Below are 24,084 nucleotides of genomic sequence, written 5' to 3'. Positions count from 1 at the left end.
TGGTTTTCTTTTGGTGTAAGGATGTTCTATTGCTCCTAAGAGCTGGAGATAATCAGCTTTTTCGAAAAATTTGTCAAGTATTTGGCTGAAACTCTAGCCATATTTTGTGGTCCTCGATTCTCCTTTATTTCTGCTATTTTTTTTTTATTCTGAGAATTACAGCCACATTCTTGCGGTCCTAACTCCTAAGGCCCCACCTGAAATAATCAATAACAATGCTTTGGGGACTGCTTTGTTACTCTATTTGCCACACAACAGCAAGACGAACATAAGGATGAGGTGCAGCACCCATGGATCCAAGAGACATTTATGCTCAAGAATAAATAGTTGCATTAAGGAGACAGTTGAAACTTTGACCAAACATGGATGTAGTGTATGTAGAGAATCCATCCCATGATGATGACAATTATGGATTAGAGGATGAAATCAGAAACCCATTCCAAGATAGAACTCAGTGCAAAGAACTATCCGAAGAACTTGATCCAAAATGGAAAGAAACATTTGTGAATTTTGAATTGGATAGAATATCCAGTCTATGATTAGGAAACTAAACCAGTAAGCCTCACAAAGATCTCCCATGGCCATTCATATCTAGCAAATGAATTGGAACTGTTACTAAGAAAGGATCTGCCAGTTTAAAAGGAAGAAAAAGAAAACTTTCTATCACCCTCAGTGAGAAAACCAGTCTCTCCTTTGACAGATTTGGTTTGTAACTTCGTATTTGGTTGACTCCTAAAACCTGCGCATCCTCCTTGATTCTCCTCTATTTTTGCTATTTTCTCCTTTATTTTAAGCATTTCAACCATGTTTGTGTGGTCGTAAGGCCCAGCCAACCTGCACTAGTTGCCTAGACAATTCACCACATAGATTACCTTACATGATACAAATGTGTTTGTTTTTTATCGGTAACAAATGTTTCATATGTAATATTGGAAATTTAGCTAATACATATTTACATAATTTATTTGCACCCTTTTCTACACCAAGGATTAAAGTATCAGTATCGGGTATCGTAGCGGAGAATTCGAATATGGATACAGATATGGATACAGATATGGATACGCTTTGGAAACACATACAAATTCCACAAATACATTAATAACACCAAATTTAAGACCAAAATAGTCACAAATTGTATATAAATACATAGGAAGTGTGTATTTCAATGGTGTATTAGTGTATATGAAAAATATATTACAATTAATATATTGGGATGCCTAGATATCATATAATTTTATTTATAATGCATCAATCAAGAGTCCAAGACACCAAACAGATGTGCATATTATATTTTAATTATTATATCAGTTATTTTTTTATTTTACTATTTTAACTTTTTAACATTAACAAAAAATCAACTAAATATTAAATTCTCAAATGTAAATTAAAATACCAATTAATAATTCACAAAAATATAATATTAACTTAAAGTATATCAAATTTGTTAAAATTTCTAAGATACATATCTATACAAATTCATAATTTTTAATTACTAAATAATTATTCCATTGTTAATATTTTTATTTCTAAAAATAATTCGAAATAAAAAATCATTTTTTGAAATAAATGTAGATTAGTGGATTTGATAGATTCAATTTAATATTATATTCTTCAATATTTTGTAAACAATATTTGTATTTTTTATAAATAATTAATATGTTGTTATTACTCATTAATGTAAATTAAAATATTAACTAATAATTTTTAAAAATATAAAAAATGTAAGGTGCATATCATGTGCAATTTAAATTTGAGGTATATCTTCAGATTCAGCTAAGTCACCTAGCATCTAAGCAAAATATAATGGCAGCCCCACTTAAAAGCACCCAAAAAAAGAATTCAGGAAAATATTGGAAGAGAACCCTAGCTAATGAACTCTTAACTTACTCAATGTAACACGCTTTGCATGAATTGCACAAAGCATTGCATCTTCAAACAAATGAACCAAGTAATCTTCAGCTGCCTACAAAAAATAGGTCACCAATCACTATAATAAGCCCAATATAAATATGTGAAGATTCATAATAAGTTGGAATATTTTCACCAATATCTAAGATCTAATTAATAATACCAATGCAAAAGTTATCTAATAGATAGAACCAAGGAGATTGTAGATGATTAGGACTTAATGTAATGCTACCAAAAGTACCTTTGAGAGTATGGCATTCTAGAAGTGCTACTTGATTAATTGGAATAGTTACTACAAAAGGAAGAAGGAAGGGGGATTGGGATTAGGGAGCCTAACTCTACGAATGTTTCTTTGTTAGGTAACTAGTTATGTTGTTTCACAGTAGATTCAAACAAACTATGGCACATGGTGATTAAAAGCATCCATTGGTTTCAAGGTAAGGATGGCATACTGGTTTAGCTGCTAAATCCTCCTTGGACTCTCCTCTTTTTTTTTTTTTTTTTGATAAATAACTAGAAACTTGAATTATTTAGGAAAATTAGTAGTATTACAAGCTCACAGTCCAAGCCAAACCCACATAATGGCTAAGAGTACAAGTTGGCCCAAAATAGTTGCTCCCTAGTCACCCCTTGCTTTGCTAAGGTGTCTGCCAAAGCATTTGCTGACCCATTAACCTACTTGAAAGTAGCCTCAACCTCACCTTCTAACCTCCTTATTTCCCTTGTTACCTGCCTGAATGCCCACAGACCATCCCTTTTGTTTACCATCCAAGCCGCTAGGTCACTACCAATAAAGAGTCACCCTCCATCTCAATTTGATTCAGGTTCAGTTGCCATGCTAGCTTTAAACGAAACAGTTATCCCAATGGGGCCAGAGTAAAGTACCATAATCACTCCCCCATCATCTCTAAATACTCCCCTTATACCCAAGGGGCCAGGGTTACCAATAAGACCTTCCATCAAAGTTCATTCTGATCCTCTTGTAACTAGAAGGTACCCCCATCATTGAAGATCTCCATAGTCTTAATCCAATGGATAATCTTCAATTGAATTCCTTCAATTAGATTATTCACCAATTTATGTTGTCCCTTGAACACTCTATTGTTCCTTACTTCCCATAAAAACCATAAGATAGCCACTCCCGTAGCTATCCACATGATCTTTCCTCTTCTTTTGGCCAAGGGAGGAAACCTGAGAATTAACAACTACCAGAGGTGGCACCCATCTGCAACCAAAGAGAGAAAGAGAGAGATATGGGGGTGGGGGAAGGCACACATTGGAACTGGCATACACTGCACCTCCTTTGCTCCTCCTTGGACTCTCCTTGCAAAGCTATTTTGAGTTAGCTTATGACTTTCCTCCAATTCATTAGGTATGATGTGTGGGAAGAAACAAAAGCAGATTTTCGAGACCTTTAGTAGGGAGAATCAACCGCTAATAGATAATTCCCCTAACCTCTATTGAACTACTCAATAGATTTAAACCAGTTTCTCATTGTGCCTCCTTTTCTCCTTCCAGTAGCCTTGGGTTTTGAGTTTGTGGATAGGCTTAAAGGAGCATGAAACTATTGGTTGCAATTGACTTCAATTCCTAGATAGTATTTTCTGACACCTCTAGAGTTGATAGTGTAGTTTGGATTCTTGACCCTATAGGTAGTTTTTCCTATTCCTCTTTGGCATTTGCTACCACACATTTTTCTTCATTGTAAAGCAAGTAGCAAAAGTACCTCCCATCGACTAGTCTATTCCCCTTTTGTCTTTGCTATTATGGAGTATTTCTTTTCTCTATTTGAGTGCAAGTGATCCCCTCTTTAAATCTCTTGTTTAACTCTTTTTTCTCCCCGCTAAGAAGAGAGGGAAGATATTGTGGAGATGTACAAGGACAGGTATCTTTTAGACAATTTGAAGAAAGGAATGCAAAGATATTCAAAGAAACAAATCAGATCGAGGAAGCATTGATTGAAAACACAAGCATTAATGTGGCTTGTGTTGTGAGGATTATTTAATTGTTATTTTACAGTTGCTGTTAGTGAGCTGTCAGCCAGTTAGTTTCTTTCTTTCTTATTAGCTTGTTATTAAGGAGTGCCACCAGGGGCATTGATGTGGACGCCGGCAGCAGCAGCAGCAGCAGTAATTTAGTGTTCTCAGCAGCAGCAATTTAGTGTTCTCATCCTATCTTATCTATACAGTATTCTTGCCCTATCTGCTTTCAGTAGTAGGGACTAGTAAGAGTCTTATCTATTCAGTGTTGTTATCTTATCAGTTCAGTAGTATGGGTTAGTAGGGAGTCTTATCTTATCTTATCAGTTCAGTAGGATAGATTAAGGGAGTCTTATCTTATCTTATCTTATCTTATCAGTTCAGTATGATAGATTAGTAGGGAGTCTTCCTAAAAGTAGGACTCTTATCTCTTGTAATCTTCTATTTAAGGAGCTGAGAATATTGAATAAGATCATCAAAAATTTCAGTCAAGAAAGAGAGCAGAGGAGAGTTTGGTGATCTCTTGAGCAAATCACCATTAAGGCGCCAAGATAGGTTCCTCAAGAAAAGGGAGGAACAAGGGAAAACAGGAGGTTTTCCCCAAGCAAAGCATCATGGGTGAATTTGAGCAATTGACGTCTAGGGTTCATGATCTGGAGAACAAACTCGTGGAAAACAGCAAGGGGATGCGCAAGATCAAGGACGATGTCCGAGAATTAAGGTGCTTGATGGAGTTGTACTTTTCCAGCAAGGAAAGGAACCCAAAAGGGGCTGCAACCACAACCGGCCGCCGGCCAGACATGGCAGAATCATCCGGCGAGCAGCAGGTCGTTTCCTTAGCGCAGGTTAGCAACACCCAGAATGTTCCAATTAAGCAGGAATCAGGTGTCGCCGAGGATTTCATCGACGAGAGTTCAAAGAAGAATAAGAGCAACTACTCCAAGGTCGTCATCGCTGGTGAAGGAGCTTGTATGCCTCATGTTGCGGCTGCAAATGTTGCAAAAGAGTGTTTGTTAGCTGCAGTCAGATCAAATCCTAGGGCTGCACATATCTGGGTGAATCTTGCTAATGCATACTATTTGGCTGGTGATCATAGAAGTGTTGGAAAGTGCTTGGAGAAGGCAGCAAAGATGGAGCCTCATTGCATGTCAACTCGATGTGCTGTTGCGCTTCATCGTATCAAGGATGCAGAAAGGTCTCAAGATCCCACTGAACAACTTTCATGGGCTGCGAATGAAATGGCTTCAATACTCAGAGAAGGGGACTCTGCAACAATTGAGCTTTAGATAGCATGGGCAGGACTTGCCATGGTTCACAAGGCTCAGCATGAAATTGCAGCAACGTTTGAAACTGGACATAATGATTTGACGAAAGTGGAAGAGCGAGCTCTGTACACACTAAAACAGGCAATAGAAGAAGATCCAGATGATGCAGTTCAGTGGCACCAACCTGGCGTTCACAATCTTTGTACTCTACAGTTCAAGACATCTCAGAAGTACCTTAAGCCTGCAGTTGCCCGCGACAAAGAATGCAGCTACGCATGGTCAAACCTTGGTATCTCACTACAGTTGTCTGAGGATGAACCCTCTTCATTGGAACCCGATCCAGGAGGGCAAAATCATTCCACCTATATGGGATTCCTTTGACTATGTTTCAAGACACCCATCCTGAATTCGAGCTTGAGGACAAGCTCATAGTCCAGGAGGGGAGTAATGATGTGGACGCCGACAGCAGCAGCAGCAGTAATTTAGTGCAGCAGCAACAGTAATTTAGTGTTCTCAGCAGCAGCAATTTAGTGTTCTCATCCTATCTTATATATTCAGTATTCTTGGCTTATCTGCTTTCAGTAGTAGGGATTAGTAAGAGTCTTATCTATTCAGTGTTCTTATCTTATTAGTTCAGTAGTATGGATTAGTAGGGAGTCTTATCTTATCTTATCAGTTTAGTAGGATAGATTAAGGGAGTCTTACCTTATCTTATTAGTTCAGTAGGATATATTAGTAGGGAGTCTTCCTAATTAGCAAGGAGTCTTCCTAAAAGTAGGACTCTTATCTCTTGTAATCTCTTATTTAAGGAGCTGAGAATATTGAATAAGATCATCAAAAATTTCAGTCAAGAAAGAGAACAGAGGAGAGTTTGGTGATCTCTTGAACAAATCACCATTAAGACGCCAAGATAAGTTCCTCAAGAAAAGGGAAGAACAAGGGAAAACAGGAGGTTTTCCCCGTGGACCGACCCGTGACGAGATCCTATTCTATGGGACCATAACAGGCATACTTGTAATCTCCCATTCCTTTATATCAAGTAAATATAAATAACTAAATTGGCGGCCGCCAGAGAGGTTTTTTGTGTCTCTCAATCACATCTTCCTCTTCTCCTCTTTCCTCTCTTCTCTTCTCTTCTCTTCTCTTCTCTCTCTCTCTCTCTCTCTCCATGAATGATTACATGGTACCAGAGCTAGTTTGATCAAAGTGGTCTGGTGTTCGATTCTCGTTACCCCCATTATAATTAATTAAGTTTCAGCACAAGGTATGGGTGGGCCTGTGCTTGTTCACGCTTCAAGCCCAATGGGCTTTCGTGTGAAGGGGCATGTTAAAGAATAAAACATATTCAAGGACCTCACTTAACAGCTTAAAAATCTGTTTCTCCCATCTGAACCTACTTAGTCCTCTTTCTTCTTTGATTTCTTGGATGTGGAAGACAGAGAAACCCTAGCAAACCACTTGTGGCTTTTCCTTTGGTTTCTTCCTTGGTCGTAACATCAAGGAAACCCTAGCAGAAGAAGGGTGATGCAGTAAAGACTCCCTTCCTCATCTGTTCGATGTTGTGAAGTTAATTTTTGGGTTGGCACCTTCGTATAGGTGCTGGACAGGGTATGTGTTCTTGTGTTTTTCTATGGCCAGTGGTGTGAAGGCCTTACTTTTTTTGTTTTATACCTTCGTTTAGATGTTGGACTGTTAGATTGCATGTGATGTAGTCGAACTGCTAGTATACTATTCTAACAGCTGGTGATGGACTGATTACTGGGTTGTTTTAATGGTTGAACCATCACTGAGTTGATTTCAGTAGTTTTGTTTTTTTCCACATTCCAGAAGTAAATTTCTTGGGGTTTGGTATTCTGATTGTGGCTGTTGTGTAGTTGTGTGGGATTTGGTCTGATTCAGCAATACTCTATAGCAAACTATGATTCAACTTCATCGGGGGTTACACCAACCCGTAGCACACCTGGTATGGGAAGTGAAAACATGATGTTTCCCATGCCCATTACCCCTTTAGATGGCCTAAACTACCTGGAGTGGGCTAAAAGTGCAAAACTTTATGTAACAGCAAGGGGAAAAGCTGGTTACATAAATGGAAGGGTGAAAGAACCCAAGAGTGAGACAGTTGAACATGATAGGTGGGACCAAGAAAATAGTATGGTGATGTCTTGGCTCCTTGCAGCCATGGAACCTAATGTGAAGAAGAACTTTATGTGGGCAGACACTGCTAGTGAGGTTTGGGAACAGGCCAAAACCACCTATTCTGAGCAAAGGCATTATGCCAAGATTTACCAGTTGCAATCTTAATCCTCAACCTGTAAACAGGGAAATTGTAGTTTGTTTGCCTATTATTCAGCCCTTAATTCCGTATGGAAAGAATTAGATCATTACCAGGCTATAGAATGGAAACATAATGATGATGCTAAGGCCTACAAAAAGCTGGTTTCTCAACAGCGTGTATTTGCCTTCTTGTTGGGACTAAACCCTGCCTATGAACCCTTGAGAGTTCAAATCTTAGGAAGTAAAGAGTTGTCGTCGGTTCACGAGAAATATGCCCTTATTCAATCTAAAGAAAGTAGGCGGAGTGTGATGGTTATAACCGAGGGGGAGCAACAAGTTGCATTGGCTGCAATGAGTAATAACAACATGGGGAAGAAAAGCGACACCAAGAAGGCTGATGATAAAGACAAGTTGTTTTGTACCCACTATCAACGCTCACGACATACACGTGACACATGTTGGGACATTCACGGGAATCCCAAGTGGGCAGTGAAGAACCAAGAACAGGGTAAAGGGCAAGGTCAGAAGAAGACAAACACAGCACATAATGCAGCACATGTGGCAACTCAAGATACTCAAGTTGTCGGTACTACCCGGGACCACCTTACTAATTCTAACCCCAAGGAAGATATCATGAATTCCTTCAGAGACCACTTGGAGTCATATGGTAGGGCTTTGCAACAGATGGATAGTCTAGTCACTGGTACTCCTACTTCATTTGCATCTACATTAGGTAATGCGGCTTCTGCACTCCATGTCAGTACTACCATTGGTTCTCCTTGGATCATTGACTCAGGAGCCTCTAACCACATGACCAGTAAGTCGAACTTGTTTTAGACTTATAGCCTTTTGTCAGGAAGGGATAAAGTGAGGCTTGCAGATGGATCATTCTCCACCATTGCAGGCCAAGGATCAATATCTCTTACCCATGGCCTTAACCTGAATTGTGTATTGCGTGTCCCTCAACTTCCTATAAATTTGCTTTCAGGATCTAACTTCTGGGAGGACGATTGGTAGAGGGAGCCTAGTGGATGGTCTCTACATTCTCGAAAACAAAGTTGGTCTCTCGGTGTCATCCTCAGAGTCATATAGTCAATCAAATAAAGAGTCAAATATTTTTGTGGCATAGTCGGTTAGGTCATGTTTCTTTTGAAATAGTAAAGTCTTTGTTTCCAGTCTTATTTAAGTCATGTTTAGTGCTCGAGTTCCAATGTCAAATGTGTCAGTTAAGCAAACAATGTAGAACAACTTTTCACTCGAATAATAAAAGATCAAGTTTTCCTTTTCATGTTGTGTATTATGATGTATGGAGGCCTACTACTATAATCTCTGAGGGCGGATATAAGTACTTTACTACATTGATCGATGTCTTCTCTTGCTATACATGGGTATTCCCTATGTGTAGTAGAGACGAAGTTCCAAAGATTGTGAAAGACTTCCAGAGGATGGTGTTTACGCAATTCCATATTGAAATACAGATCTTCCAATCAGACAATGCAAAAGAATATTTCCATGGTGAACTCAATGAGTTCTTTGCCTCCCACGGATATATTTATAGGAGCTCATGCGCAAGAACACCACAACAAAATGGTGTTGCAGAAAGAAAAAACAATCACCTCCTTGAGGTAGCACACAGGATGATGTTACACATGAATGTTCCAAAAAGGTTTCTGATGGATGCTATACTTGCAGTTGCTTATGCCATCAATCACATGCCCTCCAGAGTGCTGAACTACATGGCCCGTCATCAGTTATTGTTGCCTCAGTCCCCTTTATTTTCCATTCTCATGAGAGTTTTTGGTTGTCGTGACTTTGTCCATGATTTGTCTCCGCCTCGAGGTAAGTTAGACTCTCGGTCCATTCCTTGTATCTTTCTGGGGTATCCATCCTGTCAAAAAGGGTATCGGTGCTTTGATCCCGTTATTCATAAGTTTTTTGTGTCTATGGATGTGTCCTTTGAATCTGAACCATTCTTCCCTACTTCTCCTCAGGGGGAGAGTAGTAGTGTGGAAGAGGAGAAGCAAGTTCAGGTCCACCAAGTCTCTCTTCCTTCCATTCTGAACCTTACTCCCTTTCGTGTCTTCCAACGTACACGCCGTAGAGATCAGCAATGTGATAAAGATGTGGAGCAGCAAAACATTGAGCAACCGACACTGTTAGACTCCTAGGAGGTAAGTTCAAACCCTATTGCACCTATTGATACCCCTACTCCTGTTGTGGATAACCTTGACATTCCTATTGCTCAAAGAAAGGGAGTCAGGTTATACACTACCAAACACCCCACTACCCAATATGTCTCCTATGATCACATTTCCCCCTCATACCGAGCCTTTCTATCTGCAGCAGTTGATTGCATCTCTATTCCCAGAAATGTTGCAGAAGCCTTAAAATGCCCTAAATAGACAGATGCTATGAAGGAGGAAATTAATGCCCTCCATAAAAATCAAACATTGGGAATTGGTGGATCTTCCAAGGGGGAAAGATCCAGTGGGTGTAAGTGGGTGTTTACAGTTAAACATAAGGCAAACGGAGCAGTTGAAAGGTACAAAGCAAGATTAGTAGCCAAATGGTACACTCAAGTGTATGGGTTATGTGCCTAAGATGAAGTCAATTAGGGTCCTCCTGTCATTATCTGCTAACCTTGATTGGAAATTGCATCAACTGGACATAAAGAATGCTTTTTTAAATGGTGACCTAGAGGAGGAAGTATACATGGTTCAACCCCATGGATTTTGTGCCAAGGGAAGTGAAAATAAGGTGTGCAAGCTGAGAAAGTCTCTTTATGGTTTAAAACAATCTCCCAGAGCTTGGTTCAGTAAGTTTCACATGGCAATTCAGCAGGTAGGCTTCAAACAATGTCAGTTTGATCACACACTATTTTTTTTTTTTTGATAAATAACATTAGTTCCATTAAAATAATGAATATATACAAGAAGATTCCCTTAGAGGCTGCTCCTTGCGCCTCTCCAAACAGCAAATACACAAACTACAATAGAGAAAACATGAATGTTGAAATTAAAACAATAGTTACAATAGTTACAATTGTGCCCAGAACAATGTTTCCCTATTTATCCCTTGTTTTGCCAAGACATCAGCAAAAGCATTAGCTGATCTCCCAACCCATTGTACTGTTATAGGCATATTTCTTGTTAGTCATTTGAATTTCTTTAACTCATTTTTTTAGCCCCAAGTGACATCCTCCGGATTAGCTGATCTCCCAACCCATTGCTCCACGCCCACTTCTTTTGCAAGAAGTATTCCTTGTATTGCAGCTAGCAGTTCTGCTCGGATAGAGTTCCCAACTCCTAAAGGGCCATAGTAGATTAAGACAACCTCTCCAGCCTCATTCCTCAGTACATCTCCCATCCCAGAGGGACCTGGGTTACCCTGGCTACTCCCATCAAAATTCAGCTTCAAAGAACCAAGAGGAGGGGGGACCCAGCTAGTCATTGCCCTTCCCTTGTAGGAGGGACAGCTTGCTACCAACTTCCAATCCTTCCAACAATCAGTAAAAGTAAAATGGTTAAATAATTCTAGAGTCTTTAACCAATGTAAAGACCTGGACAAAATGCAGTCCTTTAAGGTTTGACTGCTTCTTCCTTGGAAGATTTTGGCATTCCTTTCTTCCCATACTGTCCATAACAATGCTACTCGTGAGCATCTCCACATTTTCCTTCCTCTTTTATGGGGCCAAGGGAAGAAAGAAGGGTTAAAGTTTGTGCTTACTTCTGTTGGCATATCCCAACTAGACCCAAACAAAGATAGAAGCCAAGCCCAGAGCTCTGTAGTGACACTACAAGATAAAAATAGATGATTACAATCCTCACCATGAGATCTGCAAAGAATGCACCAATTTGGTGAAATACAAAGGGCGGGAATTTCCTCATCCCTTAATCCTCTATGGAAACCAAAATCCCAAGACAAAGTTGGTAAGGATAAATTCGACGGAAGGAATTTTGAAATCACCTCATTTTTATACAAGGAAACAGAGTACAATGAAGGAAAAAGGTCTTTCAAAGAGAGATCTCCAACCCAAATGTCCTCCCAAAACCAAATAGAATTACCTAAACAAACGTCATACCTAACACAGCTAAGGAATTGCGGAAGAACTTTGTGAATTGCTTTCCAAGGTGTGGCTAGGTTAGCCCTCCTTGACGCACCAGCATCCCAATCACTCTCTAAACATACATGAATACTCTTCACTACTTCGTGCCAGAGTCTATCCCACTCCAAAGGCCATCTCTACAACTACTTCCATAACAGAGCTTTCTTTTTAAGCACATTCTCGAGCCCTAATCCTCCCACCTCTTTGCTTCTACCCACAACCACCCACTTAATTAAATGGCCTTTTTTACCTTCTCCCGGTTCCCACAGAAAATCTCTCATCAAATTTTCCAACTTCTTCGCTTCCCTAGACAGTCTCCTAAAGACAGGGAGATAATAGATAGGTAGATTCATGAGGGTAGCTTTTATCAAACCGATCCTCCCACCCAAAGAGATATATTTTTTCTTCCAAACAACTAGTCTCTTTTCTAACTTCTCCAAGACTAGGGTCCAGAACCTACTCTCCCAAGGGTTTGCTCCCAACAGAAGCCCCAAGTAAGACAAAGGCCAAGAGGAAATGGAGCACTCAAGACAGCCTGCAATCGCCTCAACCTCCTCAAAAACTAAATTTACTTCGGCTATGCAGCTTTTTCCTAGATTGATTTTCAAATTAGAGACTCCTTCAAAAACTGTAATCAATTCTTTCAAATTTTCCACCTTCTCACCGAAACCTCCCTTACAGAAGATCACCAAGTCATCTGCAAACTGAAGGTGAGTGACTGGAATTCGGTTTGTGCCTACTCTCCAACCCCTTATCACATTTTCCCTATCAGCCCTAGTGATAATTCGACTAAACACATCAGCTACCAAGGTAAAGAGGAAGGGTGAAAGTGGGTCCCCTTGTCTGATTCCCCTACTAGCTGGAAAAAAATCCCTCACCACCCCGTTTACTAGGATGGAATAGTGACAAGAGCTAACACAACCAGTCATCCAACTACACCATCTTTCCCCAAACCCACACTTCCTCAAAACCTCTAGTAGGAACTACCAGTCCACCAAATCATAGGCTTTCTCCAGATCAAGCTTACAAACAAAGCCTCTCTGCTTGGACCTCTTCATCTCTTCCACACATTCATTGGCAATCATAATCTGATCAATTATCTGACACCCTTGGATGAAAGCCCCTTGAGCCTGACTAATAATGGAGGGGAGGATTTCTTTAATCCTTAAAGACAAGACCGTGGCTAGGATTTTATAAATACTAGTCACCAAACTAATTGGCCTAAAATCTTTAGGGTGGAGAGCATCAGATTTCTTTGGAACTAGGGCCAAGAATGTGGAATTAATGCCTCAACTAACTATATGCTTCTATGTGAACTCATTAAAAACCTCACAAAGATCATCTTTTATCACCTCCCAACAATCTTGGTAAAAAGCCATTGTAAAACCATCTGGTAAAAAGAGATGTCAGGAACAAATTGTTGTATTGATAGTGTATGTGGATGATATCATCATTACAAGAAATTGGAGTTCAGAAATACAGAAGCTGAAACAATTCAGTGCATCTATATTTGAAGTGAAAGATTTAGGTCCCCTGAGTATTTCCTTGGAATTGAAGTTGCCCGCTCAAAAAGGGGTATCTTCATTTCTCAAAGGAAATACACCCTTGATCTATTACAAGACATAGGCAAATTAGGCGCAAGGCCAACAGATACTCCCATGGATATTGATCACAAGTTGGGTGACTGTGATGGTGAACCTCTGGAAGATGTGAAACAGTTCCAAAGGTTAATGGGAAAGTTGATTTATTTGTCCACGACCCATCCAAACATTGCCTATTCAGTTGGAGTTCTAAGCCAATTCATGCACTCTCCTAAGAAACCACACATGGAGGCAGTAGAGAGAGTTCTTAGATACTTAAAAAAGCATCCCAAAACAGATCTACTATTCAATAAACATAATCACCTAAAGGTGGAAGTCTTTACAGATGCTGATTGGGCAAGTGTTGTGGATGATAGAAAGTCCACAGGTAGGTATTGCACATTTGTGGGAGGAAACCTAGTAACCTGGAAAGCAAGAAACAAAGTGTGGTAGCAAGGTCAAGTGCTGAAGCTAAATATAGAGCTATGGCACATGGGGTGGCTGAAGTCCTTTGGCTAAAAAATCTTCTAGGGGAGCGTGGAGTTGTTGTTCATAATCCTATGTCTCTTTACTGTGACAACAAGGCAGCCATAAACATCGCCAGCAACCCTGTCCTACATGAGAGGACCAAGCGCATTGAGGTGGACAAACACTACATAAGGGAAAAATTGGAAAAAAGGGAAATTTGCATCCCTTACGTCAACTCCAAGGAACAACTTGCTAATGTCCTCACAAAAGGACTTCCATACTCGCGGCACAATGAGTTATGTGACAAGCTGGGCATTATAGACATATTCAGCCCAACTTGAGGGGGAGTGTTGTGAGGAATATTTAATTGTTATTTTACAGTTGCCGTTAGTGAGCTGTCGGCCAATTAGTTTCTTTCTTTCTAATTAGCTTGTTGCTAGGGAGTGCCACCAGGGGCATACTTGTAATCTCCCATTCCTTTATATTAAGTTAATATAAATAACTAAATTGGCGGCCGCCAGAGAGGTTTTTTGTGTCTCTCAATCACATCCTCCTCTTCTCCTCTTTCCTCTCTTCTCTCTTCTCTCTTCTCTTCTCTTTCTCTCTCTTGTCTCTCTCTCTCCATGAATGATTACAGCTTGTTTGTTGAAATCCCTAGACATCTTGGCTTTTTTTTTTAATTGATGACATAATAAGAAGTGGGCAAACATTGCAAATTCTTCTACAACAAGAAACTTGGTTAATTGGTTCAAGGACATTATCACCGCCTCCTCCCAATTATATTAATCTAAAATCATATGGGTGTCACATGGGAAACCCTGGGGTCTCAAGCAGCCATTAGGACTTAGGAGAGTCTCTAGAAATTGCAATAGACACATATTAGCCTTATATCTAGGACCAATTTATGTCGGTGACTCAACAAGGACTGAACTACTAGCATCGCTCCAAGGATTGTAGTCGGGAAGATATCTAAATTACTACAACTTGTTGATAGAAGGTGACTCAAGGTTAGTTTTAGGATGGTTCCCAAACAACAACTTGGGGCCTTGGAAGTAGACATGCATCACAAGAGAAAATACCTGACTGGACAAGGAAAAAAAACATCTTGTAGTAAGAATGATTGGTGCAATCATCACTGAGCTTAACATATTAATTACTTTGTAATTGGTAGATCAAAGTTCAAAAGGTATCTTAATAGTTGTTAGTCGCATTTAGCTATTATTAGCTGTGGCACAAAGGAGGTTATTTCAGACCGACGACTAACAAAACTAACCACCGCTTATTTATACCAGTTGTAGATACTAAAAACCTGCAACACATAAATTCCTTTCCTTTTAATTTTGTCTTTTTCATTCATAAAGAGCAAAAGAGTATATTATAATAAAAAAAAAAAAAAAAAAAAAAAACAAAGCAAAACAAAAAACAAAAACTGGAGGAAAATATACTAAAGCCTTAAAAGCTGTCTTGGCCATTATCAAATTATAATTGGCATCTCCATGTGAGACCTAAAAGGTAAATCAAAGTCTAAAATTATCACATTGTTCACTGTGTTGACAAGCCACAGGGTCTCAGTTCTGATGTGCTCATAACCAATGAAATGGCAACTATGATTCTCTTTTGATATGAAAATACATACATGTCCCTTGAAGCCATCATCACAGGATATTTGTCTGAGGTTTTTTCTTGAAGACAATTTTTAGTCTTTAAGAAAGTTAAAGTTTCAAATTACTAACATGTACAATATCACATTTAGACTGCAAACAAAGAACATAGAGTTGTAAAACAAGGGCAACCCAGCCAGTTTAGCAGGGTGGTCCAAGCTGGCCAGACAAGTAGAGTGACCAGGATCAAACTGGTTTTGCCAGTTGATCTAAAAGTAATTAACATATATAGTTCCAATCAAGCAGATTAACCCTCCAGGATGACAAAATTGAGCAGTTCTGCAATTTAAATCCATTTAGTGTATATTGCGATGGTGATCAGTTTGCTGAGTCTAAAGGCCTGCTTCCTGGATCATCCAGTCTAATTGGCTCACCAGGCTTGGGTTTTGAAATATTGTAGCATGTTGTCCTTATGTTCTTGTAACAGTTTGGACCCAAATAAATGGTAGAAAAAAAAGACTAAAGAAACCATGATCTTCCAATGAAACAAGTAATGCTGACACCAGATATCATCTCAAAGACAATTAATGGATTAATAAGACATGCATGATTAGAATGGATAAGTTACAATTAATTCTAGCAAAATAGTCAGCTTCAACAGTTGTATTTTTGTCTTCTTGAACTCCATAATACACAAAATAGAGAAAAGAAAAAAGAATTTATAATAAAGCTCACTTAATATCAAAAACCATTAAATGTAACACTTACTTAAAATGCTAACAAGTCTTTGCCCATAATTATAGAGATAAAATACTTAACATGACATTTTCACTCAATAATACTACTACAATCAGCTAGAAATGGAATTTCAAAGGTGCAAACCACAATGATAGCAATAAAAAACCTCACAAACTACATAGAGACAAATGGGAAGGAATGCAAGAAAAACAGATGCAATGAAGATAGAGAAGGGATATCTATGCAAATGCAAGCTCTAAGGAATCCAACCCCATGCAGAACCACTAAAAAAATCTCAGAAGTATCCATAGTTTTAATACCTCTTGAAGAGCTACCAATGCTTCAGCCGTCCAACGAGTTACTTGGGGGGAATAAAAGTTACTAATCTCCTTCACCTAAAACAACAAAAATTATCATTGGCACCAAATAGTACATAACTTGATACCACCAAGTGTAAATGCATGAAAAGTCATGTCATAATAGAAAGCAGAATATCACAAAAAAGTACACCTAGAACAAACTTAAATTTGTAACAATACCACTATATGTACTTCAAAATATATTTATGGACATAGATAAAAAAAAATGTAAAATTTTACCACAAGAAAATCAAACAGAAAAAAAAAAAAAAAAAAAAAAAACTAACTAACTCAAATATTATTTTGCATTTCATTAGGAGCATATGAAACTTACACCTCAATACATCATGTGCCATTGTTAACCTAACATTAGTAGCCTCATATATTGATCAAAGATTGGATTCGCCAGATCACTAGATATTTAAAAGTCATTTTCTTTCCCTTCTTTCATATTAATATAAGACTTAAAAGACCATTTTTTACATACATGCTTATAAGATTTTATAACCTTTTGAAAATTCTATTCTACCGCATTTATAGACCTTGGAGATGTTTTTTAATGGCAAGGAATGTGATGAAAATATGGAGATTTTTTCAAAGCCACACTACAATGTATGGCAAGTACAACTGTACAAATGCAATGATAAAGGTGGAGAAATCCCGAAATCATATAATTCTGTGCGAGCATTTGTTTATGGGGATATAAAAAAGTTAAAGAAAAAGAAGGAATCATGGAAATCAAATTACATTATGAGCCATTGCTTGGTGCAATGATGAAACCTTAAGCTGACAAGCATGAGAAAGCATATTCAAGTCTGAGTGCAACGACTTTCTGCAATGGGTAATATTTCTTTCTTTATGAATGATCAACTCCTATTTATGTGTTCAAACATGGATTTCCCTAGTTTTTTTTACCTTGCATCAGTCCAAGATGCAATCAATCAAGTATCTATGTGTGATTAATGGTCAAATGCTAAAGAATCCTTTACTCTAATGGTATACACACAATTTGGAAGTGAATATGTTGGTATCTTTATCATTCCATCATCCATGTAGGAGAGGATTACAGGTTACAAAAGCTAACAGCCATGGATTTTTTTTATGTGTGTGTGTGTGTGTGAAATTCTTCTATAGTTATTTGCTTGGTCCAGATGCAGTGTTTTAAAAGCGCAAGGTGCAAATAAAAGTGCAAGGGCCAATTTGGGCCTGAGGCGCAAGGCGAGGTGCATGCCTTTTTAAGTAAGGCACAAAATTACAAAAACAAAAGCTAAAAAATGTCAGAAAATTCAAAAAAAAAGCCAAAAATTTTAAAAAAAATGCAAAAATTCAAAAAATATTAAACATAATGTTAATAAAAATACAAACTTAAATTTTTAAAAATAAATGTTTTAAAAAAATCTATTATCTAAAATTAAAATACATAAACATAACATGTAAAGCGTATTCAAATGAAAATTTAAAAATAAAAGCAAACATATAAAGCATTTTCAAGCATGTAAAACCCACAATCTCTTTTTCTCCTTAATTGCATAGCTTCAAGTAGCTAATGTGATGTAAAACATATTTCATTCTTGATTCTATGAGTCGCCTTTATACCACGCCCCTCGAGGCAATCCCGAACAAGTCTATGTTAGGGTCTGAAATTCTTATTTCTCACATTCACCAAGATCATGGGCCAGTCATCCCACTACTACTCCTGGAAGTTCATGATACACCAGAAGCATCAAATCAGTAGGCCCCCACTTCCTCTGTTCTTGACTCCACTCGCCAACAGTCCAACATTGGAATCGATACAGGTATGCCCATCAGCCAACACAGTCATGAACTGAATCAGCCCACATCCATTGATCTTACACAACCAAGCCCATCTCGACCCACCCGCACCCACAAGCCTCCATCTCACTTGGCTGATTATAACTGTCCTACATTATCTAATTCCCAAACCAGGTATCCCATTTCTCATCACAACACTCAAGCCCATTCAGCTACAGCTAACATTCCCATTGAGCCCACTTCATTTGTTCAAGCCAATAAACATCAATGCTGGCAACAAGCCATGACAACTGAACTTTCAGCTCTTGAAGCAACCAACACATGGACTCTTACATATCTCCCTCCAGGAAAACACCCAATAGGCTGCAAATGGGTGTATAAGACAAAGCTCAACCTAGATGGTTCCATTGAAAGGTTTAAAGCTTAGCTTGCTGTCAAAGGCTACACCCAATTGGAATGAATTGATTACAATGAAACATATGCCCACGTTGCCAAACTCGTCACAGTGCGATGCCTACTTGCTCTTGCTGCAGCTCAAAATTAGGAGCTTCACCAAATGGATGTTAATAATGCTTTCTTGCATGGTGCCTTGCAAGAAGAAGTCTACATGCTTCCTCTACCGGGTTTACTAACCCCTGGCGATAAAAGGGTCTATCACCTTAATAAGTCCATTTATGGCCTCAAACAGGCTTCTCAGAATTGGTTTGATACTCTATCACATGCTCTTAAAAGCAAAGGTTTCATTCAATCCTCAACCGACAACACATTGTTCACTTTCAATCAATCGAGCAATTTACTTTCAGTCCTAGCTTATGTTGATGACCATATCATTGCCGGCGATGATATATGCAGTGTTTCAGCTCTCAAAGATTATCTCAGCTTTTGTTTTCCTATAAAGGACCTCAAGCACCTATATATTTCCTCGGCATTGAAATTTCTAGGATAGCAGCTGGGATATTTCTTTGTCAACGTAAATATACACTTGACATACTCACTGATGCTGGTATGCTTGAATTGAAATACTCACTGACGCTGATATTTCCTCTTGTAGCCCACCCAGATCAGTACAGAAGATTAGTAGGTCAGCTGGTTTATCTTACCATCACCAGGCCCGAATTGACATACTCGGTACATGTTTTAAGCCAATTTATGAGCAATCCTTGTCAATCTCACTTAGATGCAGTCATGCATGCCCTTCGCTGCCTTAAAGCATCTCAAAAACAAGGCATCTTAATCTCTTCCAAATGTGGTTTGGTCTTAAAAGCCTACTGTGACTCATATTGGGCTAGATGCCCCACTAGCTGGCGTTCCACCACAGGATATTTCACTACTCTGGGGCACTCTCCTCTCTTGGAAAACCAAGACACAAGCCACAGTGGCTTGTTCATCAACTGAAGCAGAATTTCAATCTATGGCTACAGCCACAAGTAAACTTATATGGTTGATGAAACTTTTCTCAAGACTTGGGCCTTCAACATTCTGAACCCATGCAACTCTTTTGTGATAATAAAGCTGCTTTACACATTGCAGAAAACACGGTATTCCATGAGAGGACAGAGCACATCGAAATTGATTGTCACTTTATCCGTGACCAAGTTAAAAGGATCATTACAGCTCACGTTCCAACCGCTCAACAGCCTGCCAATGCCTTCACCAAAGCTCCAAAGCTCTAGGTCGAGACAGACTACACAGTCTTTACTCCAAGTTAGGCATTGTTTCCCACGCTCCAACTTGAAGGGGGGTATTAGAAGAAGCAATTTTCCACGTATGTATATTGGGAGAAACAATTCTCCACGTGGGATTTAGTTGGTTAGGCGGTTACTCTATTTGTTGAATCACTTAGAGCTGGCATAAGCAAATTGTCATGTATCTATAAATTCTGATCGAATGAAAAACATTATCATTCTTTTTGCACTGACAGAATTTAGAGCAGTCATGTTGACTGTGGACAAGCTCAACACCAGATTGAAAACTGTCTTCCAAATATTAAAGAGTACAAAAAGTCCCTAGAACAAGTAGGAATCAAGTTCTCCAAAATTGAAGACGGAAAAAATACGAAGTCCCTATGAATGATATGCAGACTCTATAGAATATCCTCAAAGTTCATGAGATACTAGCACGTCCCATATCGTTGTACAAACAGTTTTAGTGGTTCTACTGTATCCTATAACTTGTAAAGACATAACAGACTGAACCGATATGAACTTTTCATTAGGCTCAGTTTGGAAGGAGTACAAATACAAATATGTAGAGTGCAAACCTTTCTTTTTTGTATTATTCTGTATGTATTTACACTCTACATATTTGTATTTGTACTCCTTCCAAACTGATCCTTAGCAACCCCTATGCTGTATCAAGCGTCCCGAACAACTAAAGCTAAGTCGGACGAAATAACTCACAGCTCTAATGAAAGGAGCAGCCGGTATCAGAAGCGTCCAAGTCTTCTGATAATGTCGAATCTCCCGGAGTGCCACAGTCCCTGGCCTATATCGATGGGGCTTGCGCTGCTGCTGCTGCCTTGTCGAGCCTGAATCATAAGTTGTAAAAAGAAAATAAGACACGACAGTACAATTCAAAAGAAATATCAACTGGAAAGAAAAATAAAGTTGGAAACAGTACACACATGCTAAAAGATGCTACGAGAACTCACTTTCCGGTGATGTATCAGCTCCTTGCTTTCGGGCATCTTCCGCGGGTGCCTGTACTTTTTCCCCCAACGAGTTCAAAATCACAAACCACTTCTCTGAGATGAGAAGAAAAATACGGACAGTAAAACCAGATAGAAATGTACCGAACTTGCCGGCGATGCCGGGCTAACTGCTGCAGCTGCGATTTAAAGTTTGAGAGGAACAAAATCCAATGAATTAGGGTTTCATGTAGGAAACGGAATATTTTGGAGAAGAAAAATAACCATAAACACAGAGAGATAGAAACTCAACCAGAAGATGGCCGGGATTGCCGTGGCGACCGCCGTACTTTCTTACTAGCTAGATGTTTGGTCCTCGCCATTATAAATATAATGAAAAGCGAGATAAAGAGCGAGAGCGAAAGACGGAGTTGATTCAGATGATTTCAAACTGAACTCAGATAAATCATTTCCCGCTTGATTTCGGATGATTCCAACGAGTACTGAGTAGTGAGTAGATAATTCACATCTGCCACGGTCACAGCACCCCCTTACTATCTACCAATTAAATACGGACACGCAGTGTTGGAAATTAAAAATTGACTTAAGCATACCTTGAAATTTTTTACCTTTTCGACCGTTAATGACTTTTCCACCCTTCATTGTTATTAAAATTTTGAATAGAGCAGATAAATCGAAACCTTCTTCTCGGGTTGAACTCATTGATTAATAGATCGAGAAAGACACGAAGTTATCCACACCGCATCGTCCACGTTTAGAGTCGAACTTCGTTTCCAATAAAAAAATGACACATCGAAGTCATCAGATGCAACCCATTGTCAACCGAGTCTACGTCTACCTAGAGGTGTAAAACGGGCGGGCCGGACTGGTCCGTGGGGCAGGCCGGGTTGTAGATCAGGCCAAAATTATTTATTTAAAAAATGAAAAAGAAAAACTTAAAATTTTAATTTTATATGAATTTTGATGTATACAATTGTTCATATATATAATAATTAAATAAATTAGTATAATAAAATTGAAAATAATTATTTTTTATTAATATATTATATATTATATATTATTATATAATTATAATTTATATAATATTATATATAAATCATATATATGGGCAGTGTCATAGGCTAGGCCGGGCCGGTCCATACAGATCACAGGCCGTGAATCAAAAACCCCAGGCTCAGCACGGCCCATACAATAATATTGAACCTAGCACAGCCCACGGACCATCATACCAGGCCGATTCAAATTCATGTCGGAGTGACACAGCCCGATTTATACCTCTAAGTCTACCTTGAAAAATTTTTATGCGTTCATTTGATAAGTAGGATGTATTTATGTTTGTGCAGTAATATTTTTGGCTTTTTTGTGTAACAGCCTAACTTAAATAACGCATGATATTTTCTTGTCTAAGACTCACCTCAAGGTAGAGCATGGGGTAGAATGCCCAACTTGGAGTACAAAAGTTGCAATCCGTCTCATCCAAGAGATTGGCTTGTCAGTCGAAAGAATGTAAGCAGTGACGATTTGTTTAGCAAGTAGATGATCTCGGACAAAATGGCAATCGATTTGAATATGTTTCTTTCATTCATGAAACATTGGATTAGCTAATATGTGTAATGCAGTTTTGTTGTCTCCGATAGAAAAGTTGCATGGGCTGCGTGTTGGAGTTCCAAATCAGTGAAAAGTTTCTTGAGCCATATGAAACATTGGATTAGCTGCTATAGTTGATTGTTGACTAGTGGGACAACCATCCCAATTAGAATCACAATATACATGTAAAACTAAGGCCCTGTTTGGCAATATTCCTTAAGAGTATTTCTATTGTTTCCATCATTTTCGTGAAACAAAAACCCATTTGGCAAAAAAACGAAATAAACGAGACATTCCCACATGAGAACAGCACCCAAAGAACACATTCTTTGGGAGTGACAAATTGATGCTCTCAAAGAACACCTTCTTTGGGAAAGTGCAATTGCCATAACATCCATGTCTAATAACGAACACATGTGGAATGTTCTCACATTAAAGAAGGGGTGTTATTGCCATTTCATGCAAAAATATATAAACTCAAGCCCTATATAACAGTCATCATTCGTTCAACCTCACTACCACTACACAATCCAAAAGAGAGTTAAGCTCCTGCTACGTCAAGAATTGGACAGCTATCAATTGGAACACGATGATGGCAGATTTGGCCCTCCAGTGAAATTGTGACACGTGGCACCTTGTGACAACTAGGAAAACACCCAGCCAACAAATTTACGAAGTTGGTGACCCACCCGGGCACCAGTCTGGCCGGCCTGACGCGACCTGTGCGCAGCTTGACGCGCGCCTGGGTGACCTGCGCGTAGCACACGCGACCTACGCGACGCGCGCGGCCTGCGCGAGCTGCATGCGGCCTACGCCACCTGGCCGACCTGGATCAGCCTAGCGCATGATCCGGCCAAGCCACCCATAAGGCGCCCACCGACAACCTGGCCTAGGCACTGACCCGCCAACAGACACAGACACCAGCTTGACGACCTGGTCTAGACACTGACCCGCCAACTGACACAGACGCCGACCTGACGACCTGGCCTAGACACTAACCCGCCGACTGACGCAGGCGCCTCCTGACAACCCGGCCCAGGCGCCAACCTGGCTGCCTGACACAAGCGCCAGCTTGACGACCTCGAGGAGTTCACCACCGTACCTCAGTTCTGACAGGATGCGACGAGTCTTACCGTTTGGAGGCTTTTCACCCACCTAAACCGCGAGGACTCCGGTATATAAAGACCTCACCTCCCAAAGGGGAGGGGGATGAAAAAAGGGAAGTAACCCTGCTCTCTAGCTCTCTCATATTATCTTGAAAGCTCTCTATAATAAGAGTGCTAACTTAAGCGTCGGAGAGCCCCCACCGGGAAAATACCCCCGGGACCTCTGATTCAGTTCTCGCAGATCCTTCAGCTCCTGCCGTCTACAAAGAGGAGGAAAAGATGGAGTTCTCAGAGGTCCCTCAACTCCCGCTACCTACAAAGAGGAGGAAAAGATGGATTTCTCGCAGGTCCCTCAGCTCCCGCCACCTACAAAGAGGAGGAAAAGATGAAGTTCTTGCAGGTCCCTTAGCTCCCGCTGCCTACAAAGGAAAGAAGACCACCTCATGCTGAGGGCAGTCGGATTGCGCCACCAGGGAGCTCCAGCATTCTCTAAGTCACTGGCCGCCTAGTAGGCAGTTCGCCACCAGGCAGTTCACCACCAGGCAGTTCGCTATCAGGCAGTTCGCAACCAAGCAATTCGCCACCAAGTAGTTCACCACCAGGCAATTCACCACTAGGCAGTTCGCCACCAAGCAACTCGTCACTGGGCAATTCTCTACCAGGCAGTTCGCCACCAGGCAATTCGCCACCAAGC

The 24,084-nt window shown here is 39.7% G+C and overlaps 1 protein-coding gene across 2 annotated transcripts in view; it reads right to left on the bottom strand.

Annotated features, from left to right (window-relative positions):
• LOC148879661 (histone H3-like centromeric protein CENH3) overlaps window positions 1-21,217 on the bottom strand; it is a 29,917-nt gene extending 8,700 nt beyond the window's left edge. Inside the window, exons 1-6 of one of the 2 annotated variants that reach the window (XM_088961265.1) lie at window positions 20,990-21,217; window positions 20,842-20,876; window positions 20,701-20,749; window positions 20,450-20,577; window positions 16,239-16,313; window positions 1,888-1,963 (exon numbers count right to left, since the gene is read on the bottom strand). In XM_088961265.1, the coding sequence (XP_088817391.1) occupies window positions 1,888-1,963; window positions 16,239-16,313; window positions 20,450-20,577; window positions 20,701-20,749; window positions 20,842-20,876; window positions 20,990-21,059 (433 nt within the window). In that variant the 5' untranslated portion in view covers window positions 21,060-21,217. The remainder of the gene's footprint in view (window positions 1-1,887; window positions 1,964-16,238; window positions 16,314-20,449; window positions 20,578-20,700; window positions 20,750-20,841; window positions 20,877-20,989) is intronic. The other variant, XM_088961264.1, reaches the window with a different exon arrangement.
• Window positions 21,218-24,084: the final 2,867 nt, after the last annotated feature.

This window comes from Nelumbo lutea, chromosome 1, assembly GCF_056320005.1.
Source record: "Nelumbo lutea isolate HS-2025 chromosome 1, American lotus-T2T, whole genome shotgun sequence".
Lineage (NCBI taxonomy): Eukaryota > Viridiplantae > Streptophyta > Magnoliopsida > Proteales > Nelumbonaceae > Nelumbo > Nelumbo lutea.
Note: the sequence above shows the minus strand (reverse complement) of the source record. Positions and strands in the feature narration are given on the sequence as shown.